This window comes from Ammospiza caudacuta, chromosome 15 (assembly GCF_027887145.1).
Source record: "Ammospiza caudacuta isolate bAmmCau1 chromosome 15, bAmmCau1.pri, whole genome shotgun sequence".
NCBI classification, from domain to species: Eukaryota; Metazoa; Chordata; class Aves; order Passeriformes; family Passerellidae; genus Ammospiza; species Ammospiza caudacuta.
The window spans coordinates 4,547,635-4,575,046 of record NC_080607.1 but is presented as its reverse complement, the minus strand read 5'-3'; the positions used below and the strand labels follow the sequence as shown (position 1 = coordinate 4,575,046).

At 42.9% G+C, this 27,412-nt stretch overlaps 1 protein-coding gene across 1 annotated transcript in view; it reads right to left on the bottom strand.

Moving 5' to 3' along the window:
• Positions 1-748: 748 nt before the first annotated feature.
• The window catches only part of RALGAPB (Ral GTPase activating protein non-catalytic subunit beta), a 60,838-nt gene continuing 34,174 nt past the window's right edge, over positions 749-27,412 (bottom strand). The window contains exons 19-32 of the mRNA XM_058814468.1: positions 26,036-26,218; positions 23,872-24,023; positions 22,024-22,211; positions 19,804-19,910; positions 18,056-18,208; positions 17,243-17,452; positions 16,137-16,295; positions 14,053-14,218; positions 11,077-11,199; positions 10,229-10,365; positions 9,330-9,438; positions 6,895-6,973; positions 6,339-6,487; positions 749-4,724 (exon numbers count right to left, since the gene is read on the bottom strand). Of these exons, the coding sequence (XP_058670451.1) occupies positions 4,531-4,724; positions 6,339-6,487; positions 6,895-6,973; positions 9,330-9,438; positions 10,229-10,365; positions 11,077-11,199; positions 14,053-14,218; positions 16,137-16,295; positions 17,243-17,452; positions 18,056-18,208; positions 19,804-19,910; positions 22,024-22,211; positions 23,872-24,023; positions 26,036-26,218 (2,109 nt within the window). The 3' untranslated portion in view covers positions 749-4,530. The remainder of the gene's footprint in view (positions 4,725-6,338; positions 6,488-6,894; positions 6,974-9,329; positions 9,439-10,228; positions 10,366-11,076; positions 11,200-14,052; positions 14,219-16,136; positions 16,296-17,242; positions 17,453-18,055; positions 18,209-19,803; positions 19,911-22,023; positions 22,212-23,871; positions 24,024-26,035; positions 26,219-27,412) is intronic.

Below are 27,412 nucleotides of genomic sequence, written 5' to 3'. Positions count from 1 at the left end.
GATGAAGCCAACAGGAAAACAATATTCATATATCCCACCTTGAGGTTTATGAACAGTCACTTCAGTGTTTTTGTTCTAGTCTTCAGGTTGGGCACCTTGGGCAAAGCACCAGAGCTGCTGCAGAGGTGAAATCCCAGGGACAGCACAGGGCCCCTGCACTGCAGCATCAAAGACCAACACAAACAAGCCCTGCAGCCCTGACCCACACTGGGAACTCATCCCTCCCTTAAGGAGCTCAGAGATGGCCCATGGGGATCTGGCTGGATGGCACCACCCTCTCTCTAACCCACCCGGGTCCCCGGGGCTCGCTGGGTGCATCACCCTGGTGGGACACAGCCCCAGTGCTGCACAGCTCCTCTCCAAACCCAAAGCTGGGGAGTTCTCTCCCTTCTCCCCTCTCTGCCCAGGCAGCAGCACCCTCACAGGACTCTGCACCAGCAGCTCCTCCCTGTCTGGGTGGGTGTCCACACTAAGATGGGAAGCAGCACATGGAGTGACTGGAGAACACTGGCAGGAGCATCAGGCTCCCTTCAAAAGCCACTTTAATGCTTTCACTCCCCAGACTATCGAGATGCAACATGATTTTCTTACCAATGAGCTTCACTGTTCCCAGAGCTACTGGGGTGCAGAGGGTGTGTAATTCTGCACACTCTCTATCTCCTGTTGTCCTGGGAAACATCTCCATTGGAGAATTTCAACCAAGGTTTTGGAAAATACTAAAAATTGACCAGTGCAAAGTTACTAGATAAGAATCTTTAAAATTTATTGGACTAATTGTGTTACATTCAATATTTGATGTGTTTCTTCTGGACAAAGAATTGGCATAAATACAAACAAGCCTTTGTGTGCCTTCCCTAAACAAATAAGAGATAAAGTACTAGAGACAACAGAACATAGTTCACATCTTCATATTTACATTTTACCTTTACTTTACAACTTAGCGCCAGGAATATTTACAGAAAAATACAGTAAGAACAGAACGTTCATGTCTTGGCAACATATAGGAATTCATACAAATTGTCTATGATTGAAGCACATGATATCTGGCATTCTCACTTCTAATTGCTCCTGCTAAATCCATGGGGAAAAGGGCTGTGTTGGCCTTCAAAGGTATCACTCAATTACACAATCAGGAAAATGCATCAAATTTGTCTGAAATTTAGTTTTCTCCTCCTCCTGGGCATGCAGAACCTTGTGAAAAGAAACGCTGTGACCTACAGAGCACCCAGCAGGTATGGCCTGGGCTGCTCCTCCCTCCAGCCTTGCACACTGCTACCCACAGATGCACCAATTCCACAGGCACTGTCCCCCCCTCTCCTCCTTGCTGTAAGGTCCTAATGCCTTCCTAGAAGTACCTTTAAAAGAATGGCTTTTCTTTAAAAGTCTCTATTAAGGTACTAAAAAGTAAATTCAACACTGTGTTTAACAATGTGACAGTGGTCACCTCCTGCTCTGTTTAAACAGAATTATGAACTCAAACTGAAAGGCTGGATGAAAAGTGTCCCCAGGTTAATTACTGTGGAACACTTGCAGGTGGAGGAGTGGGGGGGGGGAAGCTCTCATCTCCTCTGATGGACAGGGATGCTGACCCAAGCCACCCAAGCATCAAGTCAGGAATTCTATGCAGCAGTTTGTGATTAAAAAAAAAAAAAAAAATCTAGATTCTTGGATAACTCTTGCAAGTCATCATGGAAATAAACCTCATTTGCTCTGACCCTTCATGGGAAAAGCTCTCAAGACAGTACCCTGGACTAGCTAAAGCCATTGGAATTTGGTCAGATTTTGAGAGGGGATGGATATAATTATCAAACTGGTGGGGTGCATTTTGTTATGAAGCCTGAGACCTCCACACATCCTGGGGAAGGAGTGACAGTCCCTGTAGGCACCCCTGCACAGGCACAGTCTGCCCAGGGTGCCCACTGCTGTGACCAGCACCCAAGCCATGAGGGCTGGCAGCACAATTTTGCATCACATTTTTATACTGAACTGTGATTTTCCCAAAGGCTCAACTTTCCAGAGAGCCAATTCCACCACGTACAGCCATGTCACAGCACTTGTAACCTGCTCACCAGCTGGTTCTACAACTCAACTGATACATAACACATCCATCCCCTGGCACTGGGAGTAGCCACAATGTGCCCAAGTTCCCTTCTTTCCAGACTCCTGCCAAGTCATGTGGCTCTCACAGCTGTTACTGCTCCCATGGGTCTTTAGGTGAACATGGAAACAGACCCAAGACAACCTTTCAGTCAAGCACAGGTCTTTTTAAAGAAAGTAAATCTTCAGGCTGTCTCCTTGACTATCCCTGTCAGAAACCACTCAGGGTTTGCCCCAGGGCCCATCTGCATTTGTGACTACTCCTGACTAGCTGGCAGCTGTGCTGCATCAGCCAGGGCTGGAACACTGAGCCATGGTAGGTGGGGTTGCTTTTACACTATCAGTGTGCAGACACAGGGGTTGCTCAGGATGTTTACTGGTTACACATGCATTGCTCATGCCTTTTAAACCACTGGGCTCAAGTGTGTTTGGCCATTAATTATCTCTCATAGGTACAAACACAGTGAGGGTAAATTCAGTGTTCGTGCATTAAATTGCTCCTGGCAAGAGTTTGGCAGAGGAATGAGGCTGTCCAAGTTCCCTGCACAGCTTGGCCAACATGCCCAAACACTGACCTGGAGCTCCTTCTGCCACGTGCCACCTGGGCAGCACACAGGAATGGGCCAGCCAGCACACATCCTGATACAGGGGTTTTCTTTGGGTGATTTCATTTTTTCACTTTTTATTCATCTGGATCAAATTCCAGAGCTCCTGAACTGACAAGACAGTGCACTTGTTCCCTGCAACAAGCACACATCACCTTGGTTGACCACCTCAGTCCTTTCACGTGTATTTTTAGGGGCCTGTTTCCATGAACTCTGTGAAAAACCACAAGAAAAGCCAGGAGCGAGGTCTGTCCTTGGCAGATAAGCTGTAATGAAACTATTAAGACTGCTTCAGGTCAGAACTGTTGCAAAAAGTAGATCTGAAATATCAAAATCCAATGCCTGACAAGTATTACTGCAATGCAGAGCACTGTTATTAAAACCACTTTGAAAAGAATGTGAAGAGCTCCCCAAATTCCTGCTCACTCATCCTCTTCCATTACCTGGTGCTGGAAGCACAAGGATCCTGCTGCTGTCGTGCTGCAGCTTCCAGCAGTGTCAGCCACAATCACTGCAGCAGCAGCAGCTGGGATGGGCCGGGATCCAGAGGGGCTCCCAGGGCTGCCTGCGCCCACCACACCTCTGAGACCCCAACCCTGGCTGTAAACATCTTTTCCCAGCACATTCTTTGGGTCCTGAACACACCAAAGCCACAGGCTGAAAATGAAAACTCCCGACCTAGGTGGAAGGGAAGCACTGCTGCCGAACATGAGAACATACTGGAGATTCAAAACAATGTGAATTATAACTCCAAAGGGGCTTTCATGGCATTTGAATTAATAGGGAAAAGATGAATTTGTCAATTTTCTTTTTGAGTTGTTTAGTCTGTTTAACAGGAGCTTCTGAAAAGTGTTGTAGAAGCTGCAAAAACTGCTCATGCTATAAATAACAGGGAGGAGGCAGCCCCAAAATCTCAGATTTCAATCCAATGGAAGGAAGGCAAGTGATGTTTATGCTTTTTATGGAAATGGTGAGGAGGTGACACAGACACTTGAAAATAAATTAAGTAGTTGCATTTAAAAAGAGTTAAAAAATAAAAATCAAGCTACTGAAATAAAATGTGACATTTTGCAACAGATCTGAAAGTCATAACCTCGCTTTTATAGAATCAAAAGCTCTATCCAATAATAACTCTTTCTGGAAAGTCAGTTAATTTCAGGTGATGGTGGTTGTCTCGTATGCAGATGGACTCACTTGGAGCCCTGGTGGGAGTGGCCACATACAGCATCTGGGCTTTGGCTTTCAGGGCCTGCTTCTTCCAAGCCATCTTCCTCCTCTGGCTTCTGGTACACAGATGGGTTACACTCAGTGAAGGATTTTCTGTGGAGCACTGAAGGGGGACTCAAAATGTCTTTGAAGTTCTTACAGGGGAAGTTAATGCTCTGGAACAGACTCCTCCTCCAAGGAAAGATCCTGCTCTCCTGCCCTTGGACACGTGGGTGTAGCAAGGCATCTAAGGCAGGTTGGTTTGTATTCTTATTTCCATCCTCATATGCAGAGATGCCTTTACTTTGATTGTTTTCCCCTCAGAGCAAGACACCTACAGTTCCTAATTAGTCGGGAAAGGATGACTGGGTGAAGAGATTATTTTGCTAGCATCCAGGAAGACTAGAATTCAGTAATCTTCTGAGGGTAGGTGAATCAATTCAATATCCCAACTGCAATGTTTCAGATTCATTTCTCATTCCTCCCACGTGGTATCTGCTGACTTGTGCTAGAACATGATTTCCTGAATTCCGGAGGGCTGAGAAAATTTGTTGTTGTAATTTAACTGTTTTCATTCGTGTAGCCACCAACCTCTGATCCAATTGTCCTGGAAGATAATGACCTAGGGGTTGCAGTTCTTGAGCCCAACCTCCTGGAAAAGTGAAGTATAAAACTCTGGCTCCAGCTGCCTGTTCCGGTATTTATTGACAATATCTGCAATTTTCTGTTTTCGGCGGACGTGGGGGGGGTTGTATGAGTCACTTTCCAGCCTCTTTCTCCGACAAATATTTATTACTGTCTGTCTCACTAGAAAACCTGAAAAAGAAACAGCATTTGAATCAAGTTTAAATTCAGTCCTGCACGCCTCTTCTGGCCTCCCAGGCAAAGAATTTTGGGTTCTGTCCCATCTAAACCTAGGGAAGATGTTCGGCACCACCAAGTCAAGAACGTAACTCCATGAACAGTTGATAGCAGACAGCCATGGTCCCCAGGCTTGTAATGACCTTCATTGTAAAGAAGGAAGAGAGGGACTCACTCAGTGGTACCCTAAACTAACCAGAGAAGAAGGAGGAGTATCCTCAGCTTTGCCAAGCCAAGCAGCTGCCTGGAAGAAGCACCCTCGGGACAAGAGCACAAACCCAGGGCAGCCAATACAGGAGTCACAGTACCACAAACCCAGCTGTGCTGCACATCTGGACCTTAGGTGGGCCCTGAGGTAATTCCAGGGGAGCCCTGAGAATGAAAAAAGTACCTGTCAGCACCTTTTTCCAGTAGGAACTGCAGAGCCTTCCCCTTGGAAAGGAGATGAGGAAAGACCTGATGGATTGTGGCTGCAAACAAATTTCTCTTCTCCTCACTGCCTTGTCACTTTTGTCACCCCTCTGTAACTCACACTGCTGGATGCTGATGGAGGAGGAGGCAGGGAATCAAAGTAGTAGCACTCAAAAGCTGGCAGCTAGCTTTATCTTACTTTATTCTGAAAGGAAATTTCTATGCTTCTAAGGAAGCAAGCATCCCTTACACCCCTTTGCTGTTCTTAAGCTCCTTCTCAAGCTCCTTCTTAAAGACAGAAACATGTAGAGAACCTCACTGCACACAAACTACACCTGCTGAACTTAGAGATGAGAAAAATTTCACTGTACTAACAGTCCTGATGCAGCAGAAAAACAAGCCCAACTCTAGGAAAACATACCTGATAATTTTTCAGTAAAAGCCACTGTCATCAGCTGAATTCATAAATGTTATTCAAGGGCCCAGGTCTGGCTTCAATTTGCCAATCACCGAATTAAGCATTCAAGCCCCAGAATCTGAAAGTCACCTCCAACAGCAGCTATGTACAGGTACCCTAATGTTCATGACTTCATTTGACTCTGTCCTGTGTACTGCTCTCGCTGGGTGGGACTTCCAGGTACTGAAGCTAAATAGCACCAATACCAGGACAGGTCCATGAATCTATCCAGGAACAGAGGAAAAGGCAGAGGGCACACATGGAACCTGTTGACACACACTTTCACGGTATTTTTATTGAACACAAGAAAATCCTCAGTTGCTGTGGTTTTAATCCCTGTCTGGCTTCTAAACCAGAAGGAACACACAGCATGCCAGCAAAGTAACAAATTCCATAGCACCCTCTGGTGCACCTTGGATCTCTGTGCTAAATACCAGGGTCACATTTGGGATCTCTCCTATTTAAACAGGCCCTGTTCCTACTTCCAACACTCCTTCCTGCTATTCTGGCAGCCAAGTGCTGCCCACCTGCTCCCTCTGCTGCTCCTGCTTCCACAGCTGCTGCAAAAAGCATGGCTTTCATTGGTTCAGCAATGCCTAACACTTTTTCCAAAGAAAGATTCCAGACCGTGTACTTTGCAGATATATCATTATTATTAAAAAAGCCAAAAACATGAACATCCCTAAAACCCTTTAGCTTACCAAGAGCTCTCCTACTGACTATCATTCCATCCACCAGTGGGATAACCATGTTGAATTTCCCAGTTGCTCCTTGTAGTTTTATCCTGAATAAGCCAGTGTTTAGAGGATGGATGAAGATCACAGGAACTTCCTTCTCAGGAATGGTAGATCTTAAGGAAAAACGCAATTGTTGAATCAGTTTTAAAGCACTATTTCAATTAATGACCCCTTTAAGTGTTAAAACAAAGTTTTAAAATGCCTCATGGCTAAGGCAGCAGGATCCTGGGGCATGTTCTGAACCCTCAGAAGGGCTCTGTCAGCTGTGCCATGCCTATGATGTCTGTCCCCACAGGACTGGAGAGCCCTGCAGCCAGGCTACAGTGTGTATGCAGCATTAACCACTCACAAGGGAGCCAGTCAGGAGGGAGGCTCACCACAGACTCAGATAATACTGCACATTTTCTGTTCTTTAATTTATATTTTATCTGCAGTGATATGAAGAAGTCTTTCACTTTTTCAACCAAAAACCAGTCCACTGAGAAACCAATAAAAATAATGAAAATAAGAGTGGCCTTACCTCAGGGAAGTGCTACTATTGGCTGTGGTTTCCACACCAGTGCTAGTCTCAGATAGCAGATCAGGGAGGGGGAAGTTTTCTGTAAGAACAGGATGCACCAAATAAAGTTTATCTAACACAGTTTTGCATTTGTTTTCTTTTTGTTTACAAGGTAAAATTATTTATTATCAGTCAAAACCATGCAGTCCTCAAGCATTTATAGCAGTAGTGTTCTCGCACAGCATCTTTGGCTTCCAGTTTCAGCATTCATGGAGGGTACACACACCTCAGCCATCTGCACTCAACAGATGAAGTCCCAAGCCTCAAATTCTCTCAATCCAAAGGTCTAAAATCTCTAGGGGAACCATGAAAGCAGGAAGGGGATGAACTACTTCAACCACAAAAAGATCTTTCCAATTATTGTTCACTACATCTTCACCCATTCACAAGTGACCAGCCTCCAGAATACTGCAAGGAGCATTGAACAATGCCATCCATTCACACCTATGGTTCCCTTGAGCCCTGATCCCACAAACATGATATCCTTCCTCAAATCCAAGCTCTCTGGATCTCTACCATAATCTACAACTCTGCTGCCATGCAAGTGGTAACAAAGACTGAATAATGAACATGAATGAGATAAAAGTAAGAACTTGAGTCCCTTAAGGGGATTTGGCACTTCTCACCACCTTGTTCAGGGGTTAAGAGAAGTTCAGAATTACTCACAAAAGTACAGTTCAGGCAGCAGGAGAGTGCTTCCAGCAGAAGGAGCCTAAGGCCCAAATCCAGATGAGGCCACCAAAGCTGGGATGCTAAGTGCACACAACAGCTGGAGCAAGCAGAGGGAGATCATGGCAAGCCATGGACACACTCTGAGATGGAGCAAGAGGGAGGGCAGGCAGTTGGACCCAGGGTGATAACCTTGACTACAAAGTGACAGCTTTTCAGTGTCCAGACTCAAAGATGTACCAGAAGCATAAGGCCAAAGCCAAGAACATAAGGAGCATATGGCAGAGCCTCTGGGCTAGGAGTCACTTCCAAGAGCTGCCCCCTCCTCCATCCAACTGCCAGGCTTACTGAGGCTCACAAACTCATTTCTGCAGCTTCAGGCCCAGAACTCTGGGAGATTCCTATGGCTGCTGAAAGAAACAGTCAAGCAGTTGTGCCTGTGTAGCACAGCTGGTGTCCCAGCAGTGAAGGGGGTACACTGCCAGCCAAGAACAAAGTGGGTCAAGGACATCAGCTTGGAACACACTCTGGGCCAATGTCTGGACAAAGAAATGATGATGCAGAACTTGCTGTTTGCTTCCTGATCTCAGTAAGGCTCTGAGGGACACGCTGTGGACAAGGTGGTCTTCCCGAGAATTTCTATCTACACTTAACAGGAAGCCTCCTGTTGACTGCTGCTCCCATTCCCTTAGTCTGGGAGGAGCTAAGGCCTTAATTACGGTCCACCCTTACTGCCAGACTGGGAACCAGGATTAGAAATCAAAGACAGAATAAAACAGCAGCTCCTGGCCAGTCTTGCAGACACTGGTGGGCTAGGCCAGTGCACAGAAACTCTCACATAGCACTGAGGCCAGGCCATGGCTTGGAACCAGCACACAAGAAACTCCTGGGGACAAAGAATTCCTCAACGCTGCTCACCATGGCCATGCCATGGCTGTAACAGGATAAGCAAAGCTGGGTCTCTCCCAGAGCAGCAGTAACCTGAGCCAGAGAGGAAACAGCAAACTAAGAAAGTTGCACAAGGAGCCAGAGCTTGCCTAAGCAACACAGCAGAAAGGGAGCATGGAGCAGGCACCCTGAGTGCAGAACAGAGTCCTCCCCTGACGAGAAAATATGGAGTTCCAAAGGTGCCATCACACCAAGGAGGATGATGATCCCTCCAGCACAAAAGCAGGAGGTGTCAGAAGCCATTATTTTAAAGGAAGAAAACCAGATCCACTCCTAGGAGACAACAGCCAAGGAGGACTAAAAAGCAGGGGAACACACCTGCCTTGGGTGCTGAGCTTAAGAAGGTTCATTACAGCATTTAACAGGTACTGCAGTGCTAAAGGAACCTTCAGACCTCCATATGCCACTGACTCAGGTACACCCTTACGCATCACAACTCAGATACTGAAGAACTGATTCAGAATCTTAGTGTTATAGACATTAATAAGGACTTATTTTGATTGTGAGGGTGGTGAGGGCCTGCCATAGGTTGCCCAGAGAAGCTGTGGCTGCCCCATCCCTGGAAGGGTTCAGGCTGGATGGGGCTTAGAGCAACCTGATTTAGTAGAAGGTGACCCTGCACAGGGAAGGGGGGTGGGACTAGATGAGCTTTAAGGTCCCTTCCAAATCAAACCAGTCTGTGGTTCCATGGCCTAGCATTTTATTTAATTAAAAAAAAAAAGAAGGGGTTTTCCTCTGGTTCCTACCCCATTGTTACTTTAGTTAGAAGTTGTACATACCTATATCATCATAGCGCTCCACCCAGACCACATACACTTTGGTTTCAGGTCCCATTGGGGGGATGGTCCGGCCCTGAGGCATCCTCTTGGATCTAGCAGTAGGACTGAGCTGTTTCCAACATAAGGGAAGAGTGGCATTTGCAAACACCATAAATCCAATAATGCAGCTAACAAGTATTTCCCAGCTGCTCCTCAGTCATTCATATGTCAGCCAGGTACAACCTCTGCCTGCTATTGAGCAGGGGCAGCTGTGCTGGAACTACTCACTGCAATCTGGGGCACCAAGCTACTAGTATTCAACATAAACTAATATATATATATATATATATATATATATATATATAATCAACCTTGAATCAGTTATATGTTTTTCTTAATGCTCTTGAAGACCTTAAATGAATAACTAAATATACATTTGGAAGTGAATTCTAAACAAGTAATCAGCAGTAATAAGTCTTTTGCTTACAGCTACAACAGCTCATGGTTTTCTGCTTTGTTAGTGTAGAAAAGCAACTTCTGGTACTTCAGACACAACTGACACTGTAACTAGGTAGGTAAGAAAAGTGTTCATATCTATCCATCCCCAATTTCCAAGCATGGATTTGAGGCTGAATTACTCTGTAAATACTGCATATTCTCTTCCCTGCATGCATTTCAAGATTTCAGGATGCAGAGTATTACCACTTAGCATGTCTAGGTGTTATATTTAAGTAATGTAATCTTGCTATCTCCTACTGTAGAGGCAGGACCAAAGCAGATATCAAAGATTAATGACAAGAAACAAATAGTTCTACACACCAGGAAACCAAATCATAGACGATCAAAAATTCTAAGCATTGCCAGCATGCCTCTTGAAAGAAAAAAAAGATTTGCATTTTTTAATGCAAGTTTTGCCTTACCCGCTGGGAGGGATTAAGATTGTCTGTATGACTGGGGAAGAGTTCAAGTGTCAGAGGCTGCTGCTTCAATATTCCTGGCAGCAGATCCATGTTGGAGTCACTTTCTTGGTCAGAAACACTGCTTTCCAGTGAATCAGCTGTAAGTCAGAAGAAAAAAAGATGGGTTTTGTCTATTCTTCCACCAAAAAAATTAGGCTGCCATCATATATAAGGTTTTGATACTAAAAACTGTAAGGCTTCTGCAACTAGACATGCATAAATGTATGGTCAAGTCAATATAGTCCTCATAAGCAGGAAGATAAGTTAGGAGATAATTGCTTGTTATTCCAGAAACAGACTGCGAATAAAGCACTCCCTATGAGCTTACACACATCCCAGCAATTTCCTATAGAATAGTCTCCTCCTTCCTATGGCTACACCACATTTTATTCCAGGCAACTTTTAGCATGCCAAGAATGCTATGAAAGCTGTTGCTTTTCTACTTAGCAGTGGTACAAACACTCCTGTATGTGCGGCAGGAGCACATCACTGACAGGAAAGGAAAAAAAAATGGCATCACCAGTTAATGGCAAACCACATGTCCAACCTAAAGCACCCTGGCAACAACAGAACTGCTGTGCATACCTGGACATCTACTGAGGTTCAGAGAAAGGTACAGAGCAGATGCCACATCTGGAAGGAGTTTAAGGATTAGAATGCTGTAATTTAAACATCCACACCTTTCTGACAAGGATCTTGCTAAACACGCTACTTAGTTAATTGATTCAGGTTTTGCTTCTGAAAGAGTTCTCAAATAAAAAAAACTGTTGGTTTCATTTTTGTACAGAGCATGTACAGACAGATCTTACTCAGTGATTCCACTGGTGATGGGACAACAAAGGCGATTTCTGTCAGGGCATCTGCATAATACAGCACCTTCTTCTGCCCATTGAAGATACTTGCCCCAACATCTTCTGAGATAGTCAGATCATCTGAAATGGACAGAAAAGGAGAGTTCAGCCAGAAGGAAGCTCTACTTCTTAACACTCTGCATCAGAAATGACCTTGAAATACAAGGTGCAATCAATGAGAAGAAAGCACGCAAATCTCATTTTAAAATGAAAGGAGTCAAATCTCATGGCCAACAACCTTTCTCAGGTAAAAATTTTTACTATCTTGAAGGAAAAGGCGTTTTGGGTTGGGAATGGCTTCATTTTGAACACATTTCCAATGTACTGGATTCTTATTTCCTAGTACTCTAGTAAGCACATCTGCCACAAGAATATATCTACTGTCTATTTCTGAGCATTCTATCCAGCAACATCATGCACTCAGTCATTCAATTTTTATCACTTCAGTCTGATACTATTCTAGAATTCCAAGCCAGCTTCTACAGGCTCTTCTCAGTCTTTTCTCTGTCAAGCAGAGTTAGAAAAAGATCTGTTACCAATCAATGCAAGAAAGGTCCTCATTTTCAGTCCCCACTGATTCCCTCACCACAACTGACCAATACAGGCTGTCAGAGCAGAGAAAGAACTTCCCTCCCCTCTTTTCCTTTCCCATGTCACCTCTAGAAAGACTAGCAAGGACTTTAAAATGAATTGTTTCTCTGATCCAGGTTACAGAAGGGTTCCTGGGATAGCTGTCTCAGCAAAGCCACTGGAGCAGTGAAATTCAGCATACTAACAGAGAAGTGGCCAGAGACATGTTGAAGACTCCAAGCCATTCTTCAGCATCAGGAAAAGATTCCCACATCTCCAGTGCACAGGCTCCCAAGGAGCAGCACCACAACTTGAACCATCTCTTTAGGAATTTCTTTGGTTTTGGGGGATCTGCAGGGAAACATTCCCATGAAATTATTTTAACCACATCTCACCAGAAGCTATTTTAGACTCACAGAATCACTGAGGTTGGAGATCATTGAGGTTGGAGTCCAACTGTTAGCTCAGCACTGCCAAACTCACCACTAACCCGTGTCCCCAAGTCCTACACCTGCGCAGCTTTTAAATCCCTCCAGGGATGGTGACTCCACCACTGTCCTGTGCCAGTGCCTGACTACCCCTTCCATAAAGAAATTGTCCCTAACAGCCAATTTAAACCTGCACTGAGGCTATTTCCTCTCATTGTGTCATTCATTTCCTGGGATACTGACCCTGACCTGGCTACAATGCTTGTCAGGGAGTTGTAGAGAGTGAGAAGGTCTCTCCTGAGCTTCCTTTTCTCCAGGCTGAGCCCTCCCAGCTCCCTCAGCTGCTCCTCATTGGACCTGTGCTCCAGCCCATTCACCAGCAGAACCAGATTAGAAGTAACCTACCCTTCCTCCCTTTTATTTCTGAATGCATTTTCTGTTTCCTTCTTCCCTGAGCTGGTTGAATTAATTCAGTTATTTAGTGGTCTGTGTTTTCATTCAAATGGCTGAAAAAATTCAAGCTGAAAAGTCCACATCAAACCAGGTCTCTTGCTAATGCAGGGACCTGCCTTCTGCAGTTGTTCTGACACAACCACTGCAAAGGGAGGTCAGAGGGCTCTGCCTCTGAGAAAGTATAGCCTCACTCTGTCCTTAAAGCAAAATTAAATCCAGACCTGGCCATTCTGTAATCCATCCTGACTTGCTCAGAAAAAGCAATGCCTCTGTACTCTAACCTCTCGTGAACACTTCCAGCCTTCTGTGGTTTGTACTTTTATTCCATAACTAAGGGAGAAGCCTCCAGCTGGCTGCAGATACAGGTGAAGGGCACTCCTAAGACACAGTGAATGGACAGCAGAGCAAATGCTACTTAAGCACTTGCAGCTGTAATAGTGTCACACCTGATGCCAATATCAGGTCCAGGATGGCGAACAAGCTGCACCAGCCTTGCCACTGCCTTTGGGTGCGCAACCAGAGGCTGTGGCTCTGGAGATCAACCAGAACAGGTCTGGGCCTTGGAGCAGTGACACTGAAACCAGCCCAGATACTACCAATTCCCAGAGGATCCAATCAAGTTGTCCAAGGGAGAAGCTAACCCAACCCCCAATTTCCCATCCTGGGATAGCAGCTCACAATCCTGAGGATCATTTTGGTTGACAGAATGGGGAGAGGGTGGTATATGACAAGCTCAGGGTAGGAGTTGCTCTAGTGGAAAAAAGTGGAGCCAAAAAAGCAAAACAGAGAGCCATGTGGGGGTTCCAACACCTCCAGGACCTATAAACAGCAGCTTGAGTCAATATTTCATTTTAATCTACTTAGAGAACAGACAAAAAAACCCCCCCAAAAACAACAACAACAAAAAACAAAACAAAAAACCACAAAACAAACAAACAAAAAAAAACAAAAACAAAAAAACCCCACCGCACTGTATTCCAAGCCTATTTGCCAATACACAGAACAATCTGCAACAGATTTCACCTGAATACTAGTTTGGAATAATATATTAAAGACTCTTCAAATCTTAAAAAATATAGCTCAGAGGTATTTCTTTTGCTGAGGCTACTTCCTCCCAACAACATACAGACAATTAGTTTTGCTCACTCTGACTTGAAGCTTCATTTAATATTTACATGTTTCTTTCTAGCAAACATCATTAATCAAAAAAAACCAACCAAACATATACCCCAAAATCAAAGATCAAAAAAAAAAAAAAACCCAAAAAAAACCCCAAAAAACAAAAAACAAAACAAAAAAACAAAAAACAAAACAAAAAAAAAAAAAACAAACCCCCCCCCAAAAAAAAAAACCCACCAAAAACAAACCAACCACCAAAAAAAAGTGTGCCAGTGTTCAGATAGGTACACAAGAACAAAAAAATTGTCTTCTAAAGGAGCCTAAACATTTTAATTTACTACAAAGGACATTTACTATGTCTTACCTTGTTCAGGTCCCTCTTCATCACTGCAGCTGTTGATTGACCAGCTTGTTGAGACATGACCAGTCCACCCAGGGTGCTTCCCAACATCAACAGACCAGCCAAGAGACAGCAAGAACTCCAGGAAGTGAGGCTGAACAATTCTGGAAGACTCCATGTTCTTCAGGATCTGAAACCACCAGCAGCACCATGTTGGTACAAAAGCAGGAAACAAGTCTCTTCCTCCCCAGCTTTTTAATTCATTTTTTGTCACCAATTTGGCTTTGCCCAAATATAGCTAGACCACAAGCCTGGAACCCCAGACTTTCTACATGGACATTACTCCCTGCTCCTCAGCATCCCCTTACTCTGCTTGGCCTTGTCCTATTCAATCAACTTGGCTTTCTGCCAGCATTTTCAAAGCCTGTAAACCAGTGAATTAAATGGCTAGAAATTTTGAGACTCAAGCACCCATCAGAAAAAACACTGAGTACTCAGTGCAGAACCTGCATTTGCACCAAAGGTAACACAAGAGTTTTCTAGACTGTTTTCACTATTAGGCCAAGTTAAAATTTGAGGTGATATTTTCCTCACTACTCACCTGTACATGACACAGACTGCTCTAAAGGGCAGGTATCACAGCCCATTGAAGTATGAAACAGATTTTCCAAAACAATTTTCAGTAGCATTGAGTGTGCACGTCAATCAAACATCACACTTAAAGTTTAATTCTACTTCTGACAGAGATCTGGGATGTTTCCTTGTTAAGGCAATTTTTATCTCATTATGACCAAGTGAGAGTTGAGCCCTTCACCAAACAGCACAAGGACACATGTGATTTGGATACCAGAACCACTGGGGTTGGTGGAACAAACAATCCATTAATTCTTTCCAGGCCATGCAGGAATTTCTTTTGTGGCAGAGGCACCAATCATTTTGGCTTGTGCAGGGGCAGAACACTGGGACACAGTAAGCAGAAATTGCAGGGATGAGTGCTGAAAGGAAAGCTTTCAGGCTGGAGGCTTTGTGTAGCCACATAGTCCTGACACTCCATCCTCGTGCCTCATACAGTGTTCAGCAGTGACTAGACACACTGCATTGAAATATTATTAATCCTCATTACTGAGCACATTGAAACCATAGCTGTGCTTCAGAAAAAGTCAGGGTAAGTGTGGGCTGGAAGACATAAGAGCTCCATAAGAGCATATAAACATTCTGCTAGTTCAGCAAGTGCATGTCTCAACTCAAAGGCAGACCTAGCACATCTTGCTTCATAGCTCACTTTGCAGATGAAAAGATTCTGCACTGGCTACTCTGAATGACAATTTGAACACTCACAGACAGATGATCCTGGTTTCAAGAACTGCCCCCCACATCAAAGTAGAAGGTGCTGCAGTGTTTTGCCAACTGTGCATTCACAGTGACACAAGGAGTTGGCACAATGATTTATTATGGAGGCCACACTTCTACTCTTTACTACAAGAGTTATGAATGGAATGAGAAGGTACTAGAGAAACAGAGAAACATCCTTTCCTAATGAGCCCATTAACCCTCTTAGCATGTTTCTAGGTCATAAAGAAGTCCCAATTTAGATTTGCACAAATTAACCTGATTAACCTAATCGCCTTTGAATCTAAATATTATAGCTTAAAGACTTACAATGCAATAATACTTCCTTACTTGCAGAAAGTTTTTTATTCCTTTAATATTTGTTCAGCATTAGAATGAAACCAAACTACCTTGACACTGCTCATTGCTGGAACAAACTGCAACCTTCCCTGCAAGCTGAGCCAACAAAGCTGAAATGCCTTTCTGATCTGAATCTTTGAACTCTACAAATAAGGACAATAAGGACAGAACAGATAATAAAAATACTATTAATATTATAATACATACCTTATCTATATTTTAAAATACAGTAATTTGTTACAATAATCCTAAGTGTGAGCAACGTACTTGAACCTACAGATGAAGGGAGTATGCAGTGACTTGTAGCTCGCACTGGTTCTGACACTCCACTCTAATCACCAGCACTGATGCTTTACTCACTTGGAAACTAGTAGAAACCAGACAACATAGGCTAGTTGGCACTCTACATTTTCACTTACCTCCTGGCTAGTTTTCTGGCCTGCCTTCATGTAGAAAATGAAAACAGTATCAAAAGGACGACATGGTAACAAATCCAAGTAGCCAAGGTCATCAAAAAACCCAGGAAGAGCAGAGTCAAGTGCAATCAGGTGAGGAGGTAGACGACTGTTAGTAGGTTCCTGCCCAACAGACAGAGTTCAACAGCTTAAAAACCCATCTACTAATTGAAAGGTCTTTATGGCTTCAATGGCAATCCATTAAAATATAAAAAGACAGCCTCCCTTCTCTAAGAGCAAAATTATACAGGGACTTCTGAGGCAATATAATCTTGTCACTGTAAATGAGTAACAGCAAGCATAACAGGTTGACAATTTGTTGCATTCCACTCTCATTAAATAAAAGTGGTACTTTGCCAGTGAGAAACATAATATTTTGCTCAAGAAGAGCACACAACAAAAACAGCAGATGCTTTCTGAATATCACAGCCATGCACACAGTTGCATGTGCAGTTTCAGATTAACTTAAATACCAGTGATGTGTAATATACTGAGCATTTTCAGACATAATTTTTGCTAACGCTCTATAGTCTACTCCTCCTGACAGCTTTCTGGAAGGAAAAACAACAAATACAAGGGAGACTCCATAAGTAAGAGGCAGAATTTCAAATTAAAAATATGGATCTCCTCTAAAAATAATTATTTTAATTTTAAAAACAAACCTCGACATCTACTATGTACCAAGTGTTTATGTATGATTAAACCACCTCAGCATAACCACCTCTGAAGCAAAACTTCTATGGCAGTTACATTTCAGAGAGTCTTCAAGGACCATCCCAAAACCTAGCTCAAGTTGTAATAATGATTTTAAGTGTGAACATCTGAGCATGATGGCTTATAACAAAGATACAGACACCTATTCAGAGCATTATCAGCTTGAGGCCCAGCCTTTCACAACCTTGCTCTGAATCCTGGAATACTGGATTCTATCACTTGATTTGATTAGACTGCAGCTGAACAGCAGTTGGAAGTACATAGATCTTCCACTGACAAAACTTATTTCTCCTTTTGTCAAGCCAGACCACATGGGAACTGGAGGAGCTGCACAACACCAAGAGGTATCAGATCACCTTCAATGCCTCTAATGAGAGGAACCCGAAGTGAGAGAGGAACAGACGCGCTGTCTGGAACTCCTGCGCTGGCGGCGGGGGCTTGCACTCCGTGATGGGATCAGGAAAGCTCTTCTTCCGCCACTCCTCTTCACTCCTCTGATCTATGGAAGTCTCAAAGACAATCTGCTGAGCCATGCCATTCCTCAGCTTCTCATGGCGCTCTTCAAGCTGGAAAACATTGCATGAACTGCTGATGTCACCAAAATTACAAATGTCCAATAAGAAAACAATACATCACTTAGGAAAGCTCTACAGCAGCAGTCCACCACCAGAATGGTTACTAAAACACTTTCAAAAAGACCTTGCAACACTGCAAAGTGAGCACCTTAACACCTGTTGGCATAGGAGAGCTCTGTGAATATCCAGTATCAGCTATGGCTTCTCCTAGTCAAGAGGACAGAAACTAAAACAGATCCTGTGAAACTTTAAAATATGAGACATGCACTCTTTTCTTCCCTCAGAAAGGTCTCAAAAAAGACCCTTCCATTTCCCCAGAAGAAGCAACAAATGCAAGTCATTGTTTCCTACAGTACCAGGATATTAGGATCAGTAATAAAACATGTTGAGCAGTGTCTCCCAAATAACACAACCAAAGCACTGGCATCTTCTTGGAGAAGTGCACAGATATAACCAATTTTCAGAGGTTATTATTCCATTAATATGAAATTGGATAAGCCAAAGAGTAAAACTATTTACGCTAAGACGTAAGTGCACAACTCATGAACAGACCAAAACCCCAAGAACAAAATCAAGTCAGAGACAGTTACTTACTTCCTGATTCACAATTTCATGTAAATCTGGAATGCTCAAGTCAGCTTTCACAAATGGAATCTTGTCCACTTCTTCAGGAAAAGGGCGTTGTTTCACACTGTGTTTCAACCCAACATCATTTTTGGGAACTGGTCTAGGTTCTGGTACAAATGTCTGACAAAAAAAGGTTGTTTTTACATTCAAGGTATTGCATCAATAGACAATATCGTAACAGATGAAAAACATTTTCCCTCCCCACCAAAACTACAATAATCTACTAGTGAGCAGCATTATTAAAAAACATTAAATATTTTAAACTAATAGACTTGTATTGAAAATGTGACTGTAAATTTTAAAAAGACAAAAAGACACAACTGTCCATTTTGAAATCTATGAACTCTGCTAAGCATCTAGCCTGTAAACAGTTGCAAATCACCACCCCCCCCCCAAAAAAAAAAGTAAGCTTACATAGCAACCTCTTATTTTCAGCCCATTCTAACTGTATTCAGAGAAAGCTGGCCAGTATTTGAGAAGCTCCATTTGAACCCTCCTGACTGTGATGATCACAACAAGCCAAGGCCTCAAAGACAGCAGCAATGCTGTGGGTCAGGAGATGCACTGCCAGAATAGCTAAAGGACTTGTACGATGGATCATGATGCAATTTTGACATTGCTACTACATCATGTTCTATACTGTCACTACGTAATTCCAAACTTCAAGTTACCAAAGAAAGCAACAAATGATCTAGGTGCAGGTTTAGAGGTGCATCAGCTCCAAGCAAGCAAGACCCTTATGGCATCTTCAGTGCTGTTTCCTAAGTTTACGACTGATTACATTTCAAAAGGCCAAAACCATTAACAATTATGTTATAGAATGCCTTCAAGTTGGAAAAGTTCCCTTAAAACTGGTGAGCAGGCCAGCAGTCAGATCATGGCTTGCCCTTTTAGTGAAGCAGGTAGCACACCTGGACTGAGATTATTTAGCCAAGGGTCTCAGCTCCAGAGACAGCAGAACTCCAAACACATTCTGGATGGTCTTTCCAAAGGCTGCTTTGCAGAGACATTCATCTAAATATGAACATGCCAGTTGAGACTGACAAGCTTCATTTCAACTACATTAGTGCCTTTCTTTTACAGAGGGTCATGAGAAGAGTTTAAAGATTTGGAGAAGTTCACAGACAGAAATTCTCATGACAAGAGTACATGCTCCATTAGACAACTGCAGTAAGAAATTTTACTGTAAAATAAGACAGAGGTATCTCTCCTCCACCATTTCACTCCAGAGCTGTTCCAGAGTTCCTCTAGATAATTTTTTTCACAGCAGGTTTACAGCCATGTTCGCAACATCAGGCCTTGTAGCTTGAAGACCTGTTCTCTCTGCAGCACCACATTCTACGCCTCCAGACTTCACTCTGTCTGCTGCATGGGCTTTCTTTGTCTGACACCTGAAGACTAGCCCTGCCTACACAGTAAATACACTGTACCTTATCCCATCACTTCAGAAGATGCTTTCAGGCAAAAAAAAAAGAGAACTCTCTCTCCCTTAAGCAAGTCTGCAAGTCGAGAAAGCAACAGCACTTTCACAGTCTGTAGTTAATATTACTCACAAGTGGTAAAGAGTCACCAGAGATGTGGCACATTACCTACAGCTAAAGGCCCCGTGGCTCAGCCTTAATGCATAATCACCAGCTCGGGGGGCTGTCTCACATTAGTGGAATTTCTGTTGAACACCTCTAATTAAAGATTTCTTTATGGGCTTTGATAGAGACCTTTTGATTTGCTTTAGCTCCTCTTGGTAAAAGACAGAGTTGCTGGGCCCATGCAAATCTTCCAGATGTCCCACGGATCAACACCGTGACAGAGGGGAAAGAGTCATCTGCAAAGCACATGGGTAAAGAGAATAAGACATCATCATATACTGCAAACAGTTCACTGTGTAATCATTGAAGAAGAAGAAAATGCAGGCATGACAGTAGAGGTTTTTCTTTCATAGTTAACTCCTCCCTGACCCTGAAGAAAACTCCTGATGAAAATCAGGCAAATCTCTCTGCAGAAGCTAGTGCTAGTCTATGTCAGTTCAATACTTGCCAGCTCAGTTTCATCATTAAAAGCAACTTTCGTCTAAATTCATGCAGATCACAATTTCTCCAAATACCTCCAAAGAAATCAAAGAAGACACTGCCTGTTTAGGTGAGACAATGATCATATGGAGATACCATTTACATCATGCTTTCATGACCTTCTGCAAAAGTTCCTCACAAATAGCAGCAGTAAGGACAGTGGAAGGACAAAAGATAATGGCAAACAAAGACTCGGAAGATTCTGACTCCACATCACTGAGAATTTTTCCCCACAAGGAACACGGACACAGAGAAGTTGTCCTCTCAGGTTTGCAAGACCCACTTGGGCAACACCAGGTTGTGTTGTCCTGGTCCAAATCCAGTCCTGGCCTTGTCTACAGCAGAAGGTCAGACTACAGAGTCCTGAGTTGCCTTTCTACTGGCACAATGCTGGTTTTAACATTGCAGGAATTTCAGACTTCCTTCAAGATTTAAAAGTCTACCAATATTAGTCACCTTGGATGAGATCATCATACTTCATCATAAGCTTTCCTTCTTGAAGGTATTTGCATTGATCTTTTGTGCACCTAAACCGCACACTGGCACTATCAGGTAATTAGCAGAATTCTATTCCTTCCCCAGTATTCCCTGGGAAGCTCAGGGTGCAGCACAGCCTATGCACACCCTGTACATAAGCACACAAACACAGAGAGAACCCAAACCAGCTCCTCAGTCACTCACTTCTGTGATCTGCCTCAGAACTGGCCTGACGTACTTGTGCATTATTGCAATTCATCTTGTAATTCAAAGGGGATTTGTGAGCAAGTTATACACAGCAAGAAAAGATAATCTAACTTTTGATTCCAACAGCTTTGCAGGATTCCACAGTAACACATTTAGCAAAGGCAGCATGAGGATGAGAATTGCTTAGCAAGCTCTAATCCACTCCAGTCAGAAACACATTTGCTCCAGCACAGACTGGGGGTGGACATGTGGCAATGGTTCCCAACACTGCCACATGTCCACAACTCAACTTCTGGACAACAACTCAACTTCTCAGCACTAGTTCATGCAGTTCTGTGCAATATCTGCTTTCAAGATTAGTTTTTAGGCTCCATCCTATCTACAGATGAGGAAAATGTATTGGGGACAGTACATCAGCTCTAACATAAGTCTTTAACTGAGGTAACATGTTAAAGAATTTTCATCTGTTCTATTAGGCAACACCATGACACGTGAAGACTTGTGGGGGATCAGTTATTCTGTTCAAAGCATCATTTAATACCACATTTTTGTAATAGAAGTTGTTGATGGTCAAAGTCTATGAGGCTGAAATGAGTTAGGCTCAGCTGTGAAAAGCAACACCCTGTGACAAATCTCCTTTACAAGAGGTGTCATTGACAGAACAGGATCAGACACAGGAAAGTTTTAACAACTCCAGAGCAACTAAAAGCACCTCTGCTAGACGCATCCACAGAAATATGCAGTAATAGAAGGTCTAAAGCAAGCAGCAAGGAGACATGGTGCAAGCATAAAGGAGACATACTAACCATATGTTAAGCACTTTTCTCTATCAAGTTTCCTATACTCCTTAGATTTTTATTCTTGTACGAACAAGGATGTTTCAAAGCATAATGCTATTACTTCACCCATTATTTCAATGGCAGTCAGCAGCAAGTATGTGATCTAACTGGTTGAAAGACTTGGAGAGCTGCATAAACAATTTGGGTAGGTCTGTGCACATTTCATTATCACTGGCAATAAAGTTATTCCCAGCACTTCATCCCAGAGCAACACTCTGCTCTGTGTGCCCACTCACAGACAGGAAAGCCCCTGAAATGTGAGAGACACGCTTGAAGTACCTTGTTTTCCAGCTCTGTACAGAAAGTTTTAGCCAGAGAGAGAAGGAAATGGGAAATCTGAACTTACTCTGTTCATTCCCTAGAGGCTGCTCCAACATGGCCAGGATGACACTGTTGTCCAAAACAAAGTAACGGAAGCTGTGCTTGTTTATGGTAGGGAGACGGGAATATTTAATTAACGTGGTTTCATTCACTAAGCTGCAAGGAGAAGCAGGACCACTGGGAGAAGGAAATGCTCCAAGTAACTGCATAATGCTGCAAGTGAGAAAAAAGTTGAGAGTTATGTTAGATTAAGTGAACTGTTCCACCCAAGCACAAACTTTCACTCAGATTCTTCATCTGTATCTTGACCTAGCAGTTACATTATCAGGGCACATTTGCCCTCACCTATCAGGTTGTTGTAAGATAACCAGCACCTTCAGAAAAACATGCATGAAAACCTACAAAGAAGGGTACTCTGCCTACAGAATGAGCTTCTTTATAACGTGGGTTATAAAGCTATTAAGACATTCTTTAAAGCATGAAAACCTTCCTTAGCTTTATGTACCCTTCCATAGCTTTATGTTCATATTTAAAACATTATTTCTCCAACCGTACATACTTTAGCCCTTTCATATCAACAAGTAGGACAGACATTGCAGTGCACTAGTTAAAATTGCCTTTGCTTTCTTCAAGTCCAGATTACAGTACTTTAAAACCCTTTAAGGGGTTGACACCCTAAAAGGTCCAGGATCACACAAGCACAACTATCACAGATTGTAATCCTCCCTGGAAGAAAGCCTCCAGGTGGGGTCCAACAGTGCCCACCTCCTTGGAGCCACAGCCTTAGGAGGCCCCTAGAAGCATCGTTTTAAATAATTTGAAGTTGTACAGGGTCTCACTAACACTATTAGAAATTGAAAATTTCTATGGCAGGAACCAGTAATGAGAGTTGTCCAGTGTCGGACTGAAGTTCACACCATCGAGGTGAGGACTTTACCACCCTTAACACCAACACCCAGAGCAAAAGTAAGTCTATTGATTGCCCTCCCCACACACTTTTCCAATGTATTGTGAAAACAGTTTCATCTCTCTATATAAAAATAAGTTTCAGGCAACAGTATGGATTTGTCCACAAATTCCAATGAGTAGTTACTTTTTCTTGGAAATTACACAGTTGTTTTTACTAACAGTAATGTTTATAACAGTTGGATTCTAAAGCAGAGCAAAAAAGAAACCAGCTATTGCTTTTGCAAAGCATATTTATCCTCCCCATCCTCAATCTGTCCTGTCTGCCACTGTGCTGTTCAGCTCATAACACAGTGCTTTCCAACTTCCCTGGAGCAAATCCCAATTTTCCTCTCTGTGTTTCCCTTCTCCAACCCACACATTATCTGTTACTGCATTTCCAGCAGAACCTCTCAAATTTCTTAATCAAGCCCAACGCTGTGGGCAAGAAGCCATCCGATCCTGCTCCAGCACACGTGTGCTGCATGTGCCATTCCCTGCTGTCACAGTGTCTACCAGTTTCCTCACCAGAGGGGGGACAGCATATGCTGTCAGGCTGAGAAGAGGAAATGGGAAGACAGGATCACTGGGGTAAGTGAAAGAGCGAAGGAATTGCTGTCTGCAGAGAGGCCTGGCCAGGAACAGAACACCAGGCTGGAGGAGGGTCTGGGTTTTGCTGTACAAGGAAGAGAAAAGGCAGGAGGGGAAAACAGTGATCAGAGGGATCTGTTTTCTGTAAACACCTGTAAAGGGAGGGGAAGAGACCTAAGGCAGAGCACAGCCCTGCCCAAAGGGCAAAGATAGGGAACTTCTCCCTAATTTCTTAAACACTTTTGTTACATCAGGGACCACCAGCTGCAAACTCCCTGTTAAACACTCTCAGACAAGGTAATACTGAACATTAAAGGTGCTCTGACAAATTACATACCATGTCAATGTAGCTTCAGCAGCATCCTTCACTCGCATGGATGCAGGGTTTGGCTCCTTATCTCCTTTGTACTTGACCTCCTGCTCACTGTTTTTGGATTTACTTCCTGAAATGCCCAGCTCCACAATCTCCAGTACCTCTTTTAAACAATCCTAAAACACAAGAACCACATTGAAGCAGAAGCACTTGTATGAATATATCCAAAACCTCAGGGAAACAGTGATATATCATTAAGTAAAAAAACCACTGCTTGTAATATGAGTTCTTTATTTAAAGGCAGAGGATTACTCCTACACTGTTAAAATATGATCACGTTTGCTATAGAACTGGTATTTTTTCTGTTTATAGATGTGTACTTATATTATCTATTTATATTCTAATGGTAAAAAGTTCTCTGAATGGATAAATACACACAATGTATTTCATTGCACGAGGACTATTATGAATGCAACAGAAAAATGAAAACACACTTTAAGAGATAATACATGTATTTCTAGGACACTCTGCAGAAGTTTTAAGTACTAAGCACATTAGGAATGAACTCATCTGGAAAGCTGCAAGAAATCCTTTTCCAAATTTTTCAATTGCCAACATCATTAGTAAAAATACATTCGTATTTCATTAGTAAAATACATCATGGTATCTAATTCACCAAGAGAAAAATAAGAACATTCTAAAAGCTTCAACAAATCTATTACAGGAGAAGCCAGCACTCAGTAGACCTACAGATATGACACACCAGTGCTGTGCAGAACAAAATCACCCGCTGAAAATATTCAGATTGCTACAACAAAGGTTTGGATATCATGGCTTGAGCTACAGAATAATAAATAAGTGATTAAAACTGAACACAATTGGTCAGATTGTACCACCAGAAACCAGACAGGTTTCTGTGTCTTGGGCTTTGTCCTTCCTTATATTCATTGTTGATACAGAATAAAAGGTGAAGAGAAAAATCAAAGTTCTCTAACACAGTAAAATTAACCAGCATTGAGCTGAAAAGACTGGCCACAAAGAATTGCAGCAGGAGTTTACAGACTAGCAATATAGCATGTGAAATTTAAAGCAACTGTCAGAGCAGGCACCTGGGAAGCTGCATTTTTAATACTTGCAAATGTAGGGAAAGGCTCTCACCTGACTGACTATCATGACTCAGGAATGAGCTACTCAGTGTCCAGTACATAATGCACACAGTATGTAACCCTATCTCCTTATAGTGGTAATTGAAATAAAAAGACCATAATGAAATGGAATAAAGCATAATGCAACTGACTAAACACAACCTATGCCACATCCAGGGAACCTATCCTATCACAGTCACCTACTGCCATGCTAGTACTCCAAAACACGTGCAGCAAGCATCTTTAAATGAAGTTCTGCTTGTGGGTTTTCAATCTTCTTTTTTTTAAATATATACATTTTTATATGTTACAGAATAAACAAAATATATAGATATGTAATGCTCTATCTAAAAAGATAATAAAATATTACATAATACATATATACCTACTATCCATAAAAACACAGAAAGACCACTAAGTTGGCTCTGAAAGAGACTAACAATGAAAATGTGCATTCAATTTTTTTCATTTTTTATTAAACAGCAGGGCAGAAGGCAATTGAAAACATGTCTCTCATTTCCTGCTCTTCTCAAGCTTCCCAAGTAAATTCCACCTTATATTGAGATATGCTTTGCTCAGTTTCCAGAAAATTGGTGAAACAAGCTCTGATTATCAAAATATTAGCATCAAAGGAATTCCATTAAGCCTAGGGGATGCTTTAGTCAGCTAAGAGCTGAGAAATGAGGAGAGTCATGGCTACCTGCAGCAGGTAGCTATGGAATACCCCATTCATTTCTATATTTCTCTTTGGTTTTCTCCAGGTTTCTTTTCTTCTCTCTTTTTCCAGTTTCACAAAGCAAGAAGAAAGACTGAGACATTCCTATAACTATAAAGGTAATTTTAAAGCCAAAAACTGCATCAGCAAATAAAGATCAGGAATTAAAGTTCAGAAGTATTTTGCACAGAAACTATTTTTGAAACTCTCTTAAGAAAGCTAAGAAAGCTAAGCAAAGCATACTGTTTTAAAGTATTGAGAACAGACAGGTTGGGCACAAAAGGCATTTCAGATGCAGCACTCCAAATCTGTCCCTGGGAGCTCTGACCTTCTCATCCAGCATGTCGGGGTGCTCGGTGAGCCAGACGCAGAGGCACTGGAAAGCCGCCACGATCATGGAGTGCAGGTCGCGCGAGTGCAGTGGGGCCGGGCGGCTGCACTGGTACACGATGTAGCTGCACACGGAGCTGATGGCGCGCTTGCGGTCCGCGGGATCCACCGCCACCTTCACCTGCGGCGGCAAGGACAGCAGCGTGAGAGCTCCTCCGCAAACGTCTCAGAGACAAAAACGGCTCTTGAAAACATTCCTAAATGCACTTTCAAGAAATAGCAATAAACTGAGCTCTTTTTGATTACAGCTTAAAACTGCAGGTAAAATTATTTAACAGTGATGGATATGGAAATTAAAAGTAAGGAAATGCTGCACTGAGGTGTGACCACATTGCATAGCTTGGTTTCAAAGAGCAGGAGTGGTACCTGCTCTTGGCTTGGTAAGAAACCAAATGTGCGCTGAATTTGCTTGGTAAGAAACCAAATGTGCGCTGAATTTGCAGTATTGAAATTTTTTCCCTACAAATGCCTCTTCTTCAGCTCTAGCAACCCATTCTGTATCTCCAAGGACCCACTCACTGCTAACTCTCCCTTCCACAGGGCTTCATTCTGCTCAAGTAACTTTCCCCTAGATATATTCCCAGGACAATAACTTTCACCATTGGTAAAAGGAACAAAAAAGCCATCCCTGGACAAGCAGACTAATAAAAACCCCATAACCTCTTCCCCAAAACTCACTGCAAACACCTCTCTCTGCTTCTTTCCCAGCTCAGGGCTGCAGAGAGCAAGGCTCCAGATGAGAAGGTCAGGAAACAGCACAATGAGCCATGAGGACATGAACTGTAAGGCTAAAGAACTTTCTCTCTTATTCATGGCTTATGACTCAGCACAGGAACAGATGGATTTTTCTACCCTGTAGCATCTGACCATGTTTATCCAAGCACAAAGGTGGATGGACTTGCTAGTGCCAGCACTGAAGCCTGGCAGCTGTATACCGCAAATGGGAGTGACAACTCAGTGCCCCAGGATTTAGCTAGGACATCCTTCAGAAGCTCATGATCTAGAGCAGAGTCCCCTCGAGGTAAGCTTATGAAAGGCAGGTTTGTGAACCAACACACCTGCAGGAAACATTTTGATTTTTGACTTTTCTAAGTCCCACTAATAGCTGCTGAACAGACACAAGACAGGGGAACAGCCCCTACCTGAGAAAGGCTTTGGGACCTGTCACCTCCAGAGACACATGCAGAACAAGTCCCCACAGTAGTTCAGTAGGAGGAAGTGATCTATTTTTTCCCACTTTGTTGTAAAGGGGAAATGTATTCCAGGGCAAGAATGACTTCAGTTGCATGAGAATTATACATTGACTACAGTATTT